This window comes from Mytilus trossulus, chromosome 4 (assembly GCF_036588685.1).
Source record: "Mytilus trossulus isolate FHL-02 chromosome 4, PNRI_Mtr1.1.1.hap1, whole genome shotgun sequence".
Classification (NCBI taxonomy): domain Eukaryota; kingdom Metazoa; phylum Mollusca; class Bivalvia; order Mytilida; family Mytilidae; genus Mytilus; species Mytilus trossulus.
The window spans coordinates 39617408-39627590 of NC_086376.1; the positions used below are offsets into that span (position 1 = coordinate 39617408).

Here is a 10183-nt window from a genome sequence, read left to right on the forward strand (position 1 = left end):
CAAAAAATTAACATCCCATCCAGTGGATAGTTATATCCATGTCTTGTGTACTGCAACTTTTGTTGCAGGTAAGACATAAAACTGAAAACAAACAACAGCATGAATTATGATTGTGATGATCAGACAAATTAGTGTTTTTACTTTGGTGTTAATCAGCTTGCTTGTATGGATTCAGAGACAATTTGCCTTTTCTTACTCTAAGGCATGTGATTGGCTTACAACGTCCATGATAATTGAAATTGGTGTAATCATGTGACGTTGTCTACATTCTGTGGAACAAACAATGAAATAATTGATAGTCCTTTAGAATTTGAAAACTGAGAAGTTTGGATATCATTGATGCTTTTAAAGAACTGTTTACACACATAATCTGTCTCCTCTGGTAAGAGATGAACAGTTAGAACACGTTTGTCTATGGCCTTCTTGTCAATCATACCATTTCTTCATCTTATTTTTTATTTTGACATATAACTAAAGAGATGCCAAGCATAGCATTTTATTTGTTTTGATTTTTCTTGCAATATGAAAAGTATTTCAAGGAAGAGTAGTCGCATATATTCACAACTTTTTCCTTTTAAATTACAAAAAGCAATAACAAAATATTGTACATTAGGAATAAGCGAGGTAATCACAAATGTTTAACAAAATATATGGAAAGCACATATATCAAACACAGCACACATAAAAAAGGGAATTTACAACATAACATATTACACAAAAATCAATCTGATTAAAAAACAGACATGTCTGTGTCCACACTTTACTAAAAAGGATCTGCTAATGCTCCAGTCTACTTTCTGTTTGAAAAACCTTTAGGGTCTCTCTGGTTTTATCACAATGATACATACTTTCATAAATTTGGAGGCTGAAATATCATTGGCTAAAGTAATTATTACCAGGACAACGTACAAGTGTTTTCAGATTTTGTACATTTATAAGCAAAGGGTGGACATCAGGCCTTGAAGGCATAAAACTTTGCTCAGTGCTCGGAGCACAAAAATCATGCTTGAAACATGAAATCCAGCAATTTGATTGGTTGATTTTGGAGTCTGAGTACAAAAATCATGCTCGAAAGTTTTATGACCGTGAGGCCAGATCTGTATTTTAATCAGATTTTTTATAAACTGAGAACTTTAAATATGAATATTTGTATATACAATTTTATGTAACATATATTTTTGAGGTACTAAGGTTTAGTAAATATACCAACTTGTAAAACAATACTTCTAATTACCAAAAGTGTATTTTTAATGGAAAAAAGGAAGAAATTAAGAAAACAACTTGACAAAATACCAATTCTCTGAAATGGTCAAACATCTACATATTTTCAAAAGGTTAAAATTTAATAAAGGAATATGTATAATAAACAAATGAAAATAATGAAAGTGGGTGTACACAGAAGTTTAAATCCACCATCTTGAGCACAAATAATATTGAATGACCATTTTTTAAAGGATACTAACGCTAGCAGTATTGTTTGGTTTTACCACAAATCTGCACTAACGACTAATAAAAAACATGAACAATATTTCACCTGTGCAAAAACATTGACGATGTTACAGTACTAAAACACTTATAAAACATATGGGAATCATTGGAAATATGAAGAGAAAAATGTTCGTCATCAAAAGATGAAATAAAATGTCCAGCTAAATCTTGTGTTGAATATTATGTAAAGCCAATTGAAATTAAACTCAAGGGTGTCTTATATTTTCATGTCATCTAACCCCATGCACTGCATTTTGTGCTTGTAACAGGTCAGGCTATCTGGACTATGTGAATTTTGTTTATAATGTACAATGTCCAGTCAATTTTGTGAAATTATGTTTTCATGAATACCTATTTTCTAAACCAAAGAAGCAGGTCTATACTTTTGACATGAGTTTTGTTTTGTAGTTAAATGAGTTTTGTTTTGATGTTTTATTAGCTGAATATTTAAAAGTAAATTTCCAGTAAAAGTTAAGAAATATTGATACTTTACAAAGGATTTTTAATTGCATATTATATGGTCTGCTACAGTACAAATGACATACATAAGCCCTGTATAAAAATACATGTATTAAAAACTTGGAATAGATTTTCACAAAGCTTAACACTTTTAAAATAAATAAATTAATTAACAAGTAAAAATATCAATTTCTAAAAAATGCATACAAAAATAAATAAATTATGTACACTGAAATCACACGTTTTGGTCTAAGCACTATTCTTATTGTTCAATAATATACAATAGGTAGTTTATAACAAATAGTCTATTTAAAAGCTCTCATGTAATTTTAAGTCTACACTGATTGTGCAACCCTATTTGCAGTATTATTATTTGCTTATTAAAATATTTTTTTGTACTCAGAATAATAATCACTTAATAGGAGAATGGGAAGGCTTTTTTATATTCTTTATAGGGATATTAATCTCCCTCTAACAAAATTAGTCTTCAGAGGAAAATTTAGAAATTCTGAAGAGTTGACACCTTGCAGTTTTAAATATACAATAATTAAAACATTGACTGATATAAATATTCTTGTGTAGAAAATTATAAAAGCTAATTAAGTAACCCTCAAATATAAAAATAGTAAAAAAAAAAGAAACAGAACAAAAAGAAACTTCTGTAAAAAATGATTGGATGATATACCTATTATTATATGATTGTTCTACAGCATGAGAAAAATGGTATTTTTAATTTGTAACTAAATGTTGATAAAAATATTACTTAATATAAGGATAACTTTACTGCTTAAAACTTTTTATCATCGCAAGAAGTGCATTGTTACTCTTTATGACATGGCATTATATTAGGAGTATATTCTGAAGATGCATTTGAACTTCATTTGAGAAAAGGCAGAGAGTAATTTTGCTTTGTTTGTTTAAAAATGTTGGTTTTAAAGCCAGTTATATAAAAGTGTGAACCCTATCTACAGAAAAGTCCATTTACTGAAGATTTACCGCAGGTACCTGTCTGAAAAAAAAACAGATACCTATATACATTGTACTTTAATTAATATAAGCTATTATTCCGACTATTTTTTTAGAATTTCATGGGTTAAGGTGAACCAATAAGTCAAATGATTTCCCCAAGGCCTGTTTTTTTTGTGAAACCCTTAGGGATTCAAATAGTTTTCCTGAACCTTTTTCTTTGATACCCATGAAAATATCAGAATCAACAGTAACTTCCTGTCTAAAAAGTGTCTGGCAATTGAAAGTTGTTAATCAAATAGAAAGACTGAAAATCGTTATTGTGTCAATAAAATAGGAATGACTACCACTTCATAAAGATTTCAATTATTTTTCATTAGTTTAGTTTCATGAAATATGTCAAAATTCAGTTGTTCAAACTTTAGGAAGTACACCACTAATTCATGGTCCCATTGCTTTCTATGTTAAATTCCTCCATTTCAAGCAGGCACACCTCTTTTATTTTAAGTTCAAATAAAGTGGCAATCATTGCATTTCAAAGCAACACTTTATGGTGTCTTGTGCTGAAAAATTCAACATACCTTACATGGCATATAAGAAAGAACTGGTTCCCGGAACTTCAGATGTACCAAAACAGGTACTTCAGATCTGACAAACTGACAAAATATACCCTCTTTTTAAAATTTGGTGCAGTTTTTTTAATATTCAAATTTAAAAGTCCAAAAGTGTTCTACAATGATCACTAGTCCTTCAGCTTTCATTTGGTACCAAAAATACCTAAATATTCTACATATTTTGAAAGTTACACTCATGCGTAAGAACTATTTTGTGTTAAATATGTACTACTTTCTGGTATGTGCTTTCTGGCCGGGCCTGAATTAGTGGTGTTACACCTATAACAGAACCAAACTTGCTATATTGACTTGAGCATTACTTTATTTCATTCTATGATATATTTCAAGCAAAAAAAAACATATAATGCTTTAGTCCAAATACTATTTTATTAATTTAAAGCTCAAATTGGACTGGTAGTAACATATGGGTTATTCAAAGAAAACTGCATATGTATATTACCATTGGCCAATATATTTTTTTTATTCTCAATATCATTGTTTTATTTATTAATTTCTATTAGGAAAGCTATGTGCTTACTAATAGTCATATTTTTATCAGAGGTTCTTCATTAAATAAAAATATATTAGTCCAAACTGAAGACATAAATGAGAAATGATCCCCCCTTTTTTCTTGACAATGGAAAAAGGTGTTTTTTTTGTATGAATTATAATTCTGTGGTAAAACATAGATTAATAAGAGCATTTTATATATCCCTCAGCTAGATAAGTTGCTTAACTGGTCCAAAATTGCATGTACAGTGAGATTTTAGAATTCTTATATGAGTATATACCATTTGCCTAGATTGTAAAAGGCTACCATAAGAAAAACAAAAAAACTTGAAAAATCATGAGATTATTTTGACCAACAGTTATTTTGTTCCATAAACAAGTCATAAAATACATGTTTTATTGATTTCAATAAAAAAAAAATGCAAAAATGAAAACTTGGAGTCAAGTCTTAACTGCATGCATGTTGTATGACCATAAAAGGCTAACATACTTGAGTATGCCAATTTAAGAGCTTAAATTTCCCATAAGCAGGTTGGTTGACAAAAAAAGATGATTAAACATGATTACTAACATCATATTTGACTTATTTTCATTGGAATAGGTACAACTTCTAAAAATTGGATTTCTGGTGATTCTCTGTAATAGGAAGTACACCACTAATTCATGGTCCCATTGCTTTCTATGTTAAATTCCTCCATTTCAAGCAGGCACACCTCTTTTATTTTAAGTTCAAATAAAGTGGCAATCATTGCATTTCAAAGCAACACTTTATGGTGTCTTGTGCTGAAAAATTCAACATACCTTACATGGCATATAAGAAAGAACTGGTTCCCGGAACTTCAGATGTACCAAAACAGGTACTTCAGATCTGACAAACTGACAAAATGTACCCTCTTTTTAAAATTTGGTGCAGTTTTTTTAATATTCAAATTTAAAAGTCCAAAAGTGTTCTACAATGATCACTAGTCCTTCAGCTTTCATTTGGTACCAAAAATACCTAAATATTCTACATATTTTGAAAGTTACACTCATGCGTAAGAACTATTTTGTGTTAAATATGTACTACTTTCTGGTATGTGCTTTCTGGCCGGGCCTGAATTAGTGGTGTTACACCTTTAAGTTTAGGACCACTTAACTCTTAACTATGTTATGGAAAAAAGCTACTTTTTTCTTGGACTTTTTTGGTCATTGAGTGTTTTAACTCACGTCAAACAGTTTAGAATTAATAGACTGTTAATATTGAAAATTACATGAGCAGATTATGAGGTAAAAACTATGGCAAAATAAAGAGAATGTATAACTATAATAAAAGTGAGTTGATGAAATAACTGATTAATAAATAGTTTTTAAGCAATAAATGAAATTCATTGTGTCGAAGATTATCAATTCAAATGTAATGTTTTAGTGGAACGTTATATCATAGGCAAATGCACAAACTCAAATGTTTCCCCAAGATCTTAACCAAATTACTTGTCAGAACTGAATGGTAAAGATTGCTGTCATCTTGCAATTGAATTATATTTTATAGGGCAAGTTAAAAATTTGAGTTAGAGTTATATTTCTTTGTTCATGATTGTACATTGGAAGTTGAACCTATTTTTATTACAGATTCATACCCCATGCATAACTTATGTAATTTTAAATAAAAAAAAGTTTGTTTTTTGCCAATTATGGTAATTCAAATAAACACCATCTTGTAACATAAATATTGAAGTAGACAGTATACCATATCATTAATATTAACATGACATGACTCGATAGGATCAATTCACAACATTATTTTATAGTTATTTATCTGCATAATTTTGATTAAACTATAAAAGGTAGACCACTTATGTCAGTACACCTTTCCTATATTGCCTATCAAAGGTAGTGATCAAGTCTGTGCCATAGGATTTTGATTGCCTTTCATGCAATCTTTACCCTAAAAAATGGCATAGAATAGAACTTCTGTTCCTGAATTCTCATAAAATATGCATTTGCTTTGTTAAGGTAAGGTTTAAGTCAATTTGCCCTTAAATGTTATTATGTGACATGACTCTACAACATTTTTCTGACATATCTTAAAACTGATGCATGAAAATAAAAAATGGCTGTGAACTTGGTGATTCTCAACTTATGACCATAACCAACTTCGTTTCTTCTGTTGATTTTCATCAATTTGACTACTACTTCGCTGTGGTGATTCTGGTCTCTAAAATAGAAAGAAATTCAAATGATATCGTTAGGAAATTAATTGGACTTGATATCTCACACTTTGATCAGCAGAACATTCTATATTCATCTATAACGAAATTGGGGAAAGTGTATTGATAATTTTCTCCTTGTTGATCCATTTTGTAAATTTTGTTCTGTTGATTAATTTTGTGGTATACACAATTTAAAAAGGCAAAAAATAGGGGTTTTTTTCAGGGATAATAATACCTATCAGAAGTCAACTGCCAATTTCAGCTATATTTTAACCTATTTGTTGATCTTGTCCTGCTGATATTTTCTTCTATATAAAGTATCTCTATCAGTTAGTGATTTTCATTAGACAAAAGAGAAAAAAGTTTCTGAATATATTTTCCTCTGCCATGTTGGTCATGGTCAGATAAACCCAGAAAGAGTCATATTATACTAACAATCATACCATTCACCAGATGAACAGTAGTTCATCTATTTCTTAAAGTATCCAGGGGCAGATCCAGTCATTTTTAAAAAAAAAAGGGGGGGGGCAACTATATGTATCCGTTCAAATGCATTGATTGTCAAAAAAAATGGGGGGTTCCTCAGAAACAAAAATAAATAAGAAAATTGAATGTTGACCAATAAACCATAAAATTGAGGTCTAGATCAGATGAACTCTGCCAGATAACAAGTACACCAGGTCAATGCAACCCTTCCTAAACCAGATATAGTTGACATATTGCTTAAAGTATAGAGAAACAGACATTCCAATTAAATCTTGACATAACTCCTGGTAAAGAACCATTAAAATGAAGTCAAGGTCAGATGAACCCTGTTAGACAGACATGTACACCTTACGATCATTCTATACACCAAATATAGTGGTCCTACCCTGAGTATTACTTATAGTATCTAAGAAATAGAAATAATAGAAATAGATAAAACCTGCTAGACAGACATATAAAAAAGAAGATGTGGTATGATTGCCAATGAGACAACTCTAAACAAGAGACCAAAAGACACAAAAATTAAGAACTATAGGTCATCGAATGGCCTTCAACAAGGAGCATAGCCCATACTGCATAGTCAGCATGCATGTTTGATTATTCTACATTGGCTAAAGGGAAAGGGTGGAAATATCACAAAACATGTTTAACCACACCACATTTTAGCTCTGTTCTAAGTCAGGAGCTTCTGGCCTTTATCGTATGTTTTTCTATGTTGTGATGTTATGCTATTGTTTCAGAAAAAAGGGAGAAGTTTGGATCCATTAAAAGTTTAATCCCGCTGCAAATGTTTGCACTTCTCCTAAGTCAGGAATCTGATGTACAGTAGTTGTCGTTTGTTTATGTAATATATACGTGTTTCTCGTTTCTCGTTTTGTTTATATAGATTAGACCGTTGGTTTTCCCGTTTGAATGGTTTTACACTAGTAATTTTGGGGCCCTTTATAGCTTGTTGTTCGGTGTGAGCCAAGGCTCCGTGTTGAAGGCCGTACTTTAACCTATAATGGTTTACTTTTTAAATTGTTATTTGGATGGAGAGTTGTCTCATTGGCACTTACACCACATCTTCCTATATCTATTGTTCGGTCTTTTTTGTGTTTTTAGTTCATTTATATATTTTGGAGTTTAGTGTGATGTCCATTTTCTGAACTAGTACCCATTTTGTTCAGGAGTCAGTTTAAGTCTGCCTCTTGGTGCGAGATTTTCTTGCTGTGTTATATTACCCAGTGCTGGTCTGGTTGTTTTCTGTCCTTTGGTCAGGTTGTTGTCTCTTTGACACATTCCCTATTTCATTTTCAATTTCAAATTCACCTTAAAATTATTGAATGAAAAAATACAGCTGATCTACTGCTTACAGTGTCTGAGAAATAGTTCAAACCACAAAATTTTACATTACCAATTAATCATAAAAATGATGCTGAAACCTGCCTCCAAACAGTTATTCCATACTTGAATTTAAGACAAATGGATTATTGAATTATAGCATCTCAGATATGGACAACCAATGAACAGTTAAACTGATGACTGATTCATGAAATGTGGTGGAGGTCAGTTCAACCCTGTCTTGTAAGACATGTAGACCTTGCAAGAATCCTATTTACCAAATATCCGGTATACTGTGGATTCATTTATTTTTGTGGATTGAGAAAAACTTGCATTTTCATTGATATTTAATTTTGTGGTTTTGACAAAGTCAGTATATATATTCCTTTTGGAAATTTGTAATTCGTTGAACATTTAAATTTGTGGTCCCCTGTATTCACGAAATTTTGTATCCAACAAATATTAATGAATCGACAGTGGTTATCAAAGTTTGTTTAAATTATCCTATTGGTTTTAGAGGAGAAGATTGGGTACTAAGTTTATGACCAAGAGACAATGGATGCCAAAAGATGACAATACCTCACATGGTCTTATTATGATCAGTGAGCTGGGAGAATATGTGAAATGCCAATGCACCAATATAAACATAGCTCAAAATTATCCCATACTACTACAGCAGGTGTCACTTGTGGAGCAGGAGCTGCTGCCCTTACTGAGCACCCATGTTCTTATAACAGTTTTTATAAAGTAGGGTTCCTGTTGCTCATATTAAGTTCTCTGTGTAGTGTTTGAAGACTTTTTTGTCATCTTTTATTTTTGGGTTCAAAATTTTCACTGGTTTTTTTTTTCAACTTATGGTTTTTCATTACCCCTTTGAATTGATATACTATTATCTCCACTTTTTACCAATCAATTTTGTCATTTTGAAGGTAAGGACTGACCTCTCTTTTCAGACCTATAAGATATACTGTAAAATTGAGAAATTATTGCGAGGTTTTTATAAATGCTAATAATACGACTTGGTGATTATTTGATTATAAGAACTAGCATTCTGATATTTGATACATTTATCTATATGCAGATTTTCTTGAAATCTCAATAATTAGTCTTATAATTTTGTTCATTCTTAAAAAAAATTGCAATAATAAATGCACACAATAATTTCTGAATTTACAGTATACTTTTACTTCATAAACATGTTAGACACTTGCCCATTGTTAAAGACAACATTTTTGTATCGAGATGTCTTTAATACCTCTTGATTTGTTGAGTTACTGTCTCACTGATATAACCTTTTATTTATACCAAAATACTGACTAGAAAACATGCCACAAGGTAAACCAGATGCTCCGCAGGGCGTAGCTTTATACGACCGCAGAGGTTGAACCCTGAACGGTTGGGGCAAGTATGGACACAACATTCAAGCTGGATTCAGCTCTAAATTTGGATTGTGATTAAATAGTTGACACAGCATAGGTTTCTGACACAGAATGAATGTGTTCTAATGAAATTAAAATTTGTGTTTTCTCTTAGAGCAATTCACTATGCTGTTGAATATTATTCCTCTCAAAAAAATGTTTGAAGAAATTTTCTTTTTATTTATGAAATTTCAAATGAGAAAATTGAACCCAATTTTTTTAATCACATCCCCCTTTCCCTTATACCAAAACTAATCTCAATTAAAATTTCTAATGGAGTTTGCAACAATTACTACTCATTTAAATACATCATAAAATATAAAGATGTAAAAAAACTGCTTGTTATCACTGAATGGTAAAGATTATTTTAATTTATCAGTTGGTAGTAAAAAGTGAATATACATTGTATATTGTATAAATATAACAAAGATTTAAGTTGATTCTGGACAAAGAAAGATAACTCCAAATAAAAAAAATTCTTACAATTAGATATTTCTTGCTTACTATTCTGGACAAAGAAAGATAACTCTTATTAAAAACAAAATTGCTATTTCACAATATTTTGCAATTAGATATTTCTTGCCATTGCGCAATACTGAAATTGAAAAGACTTGCTATTGCACAAAACTTAATATAATAATTTTAGATCCTGATTTGGACCAACTTGAAAACTGGGCCCATAATCAAAAATCTAAGTACATGTTTGGATTCAGCATATCAAAGAACCCCA

General features: G+C 30.7%; 1 protein-coding gene across 7 annotated transcripts in view; it reads right to left on the reverse strand.

The window, feature by feature from the left end:
- Positions 1-5992: 5992 nt before the first annotated feature.
- The window catches only part of LOC134715280 (pleckstrin homology domain-containing family A member 1-like), a 33218-nt gene continuing 29027 nt past the window's right edge, over positions 5993-10183 (reverse strand). For all 7 annotated transcript variants that reach the window (XM_063577371.1, XM_063577375.1, XM_063577370.1 and 4 more), the window contains one exon: positions 5993-6231. In XM_063577371.1, coding sequence (XP_063433441.1) covers positions 6154-6231 — 78 coding nt within the window. In that variant the 3' untranslated portion in view covers positions 5993-6153. The remainder of the gene's footprint in view (positions 6232-10183) is intronic.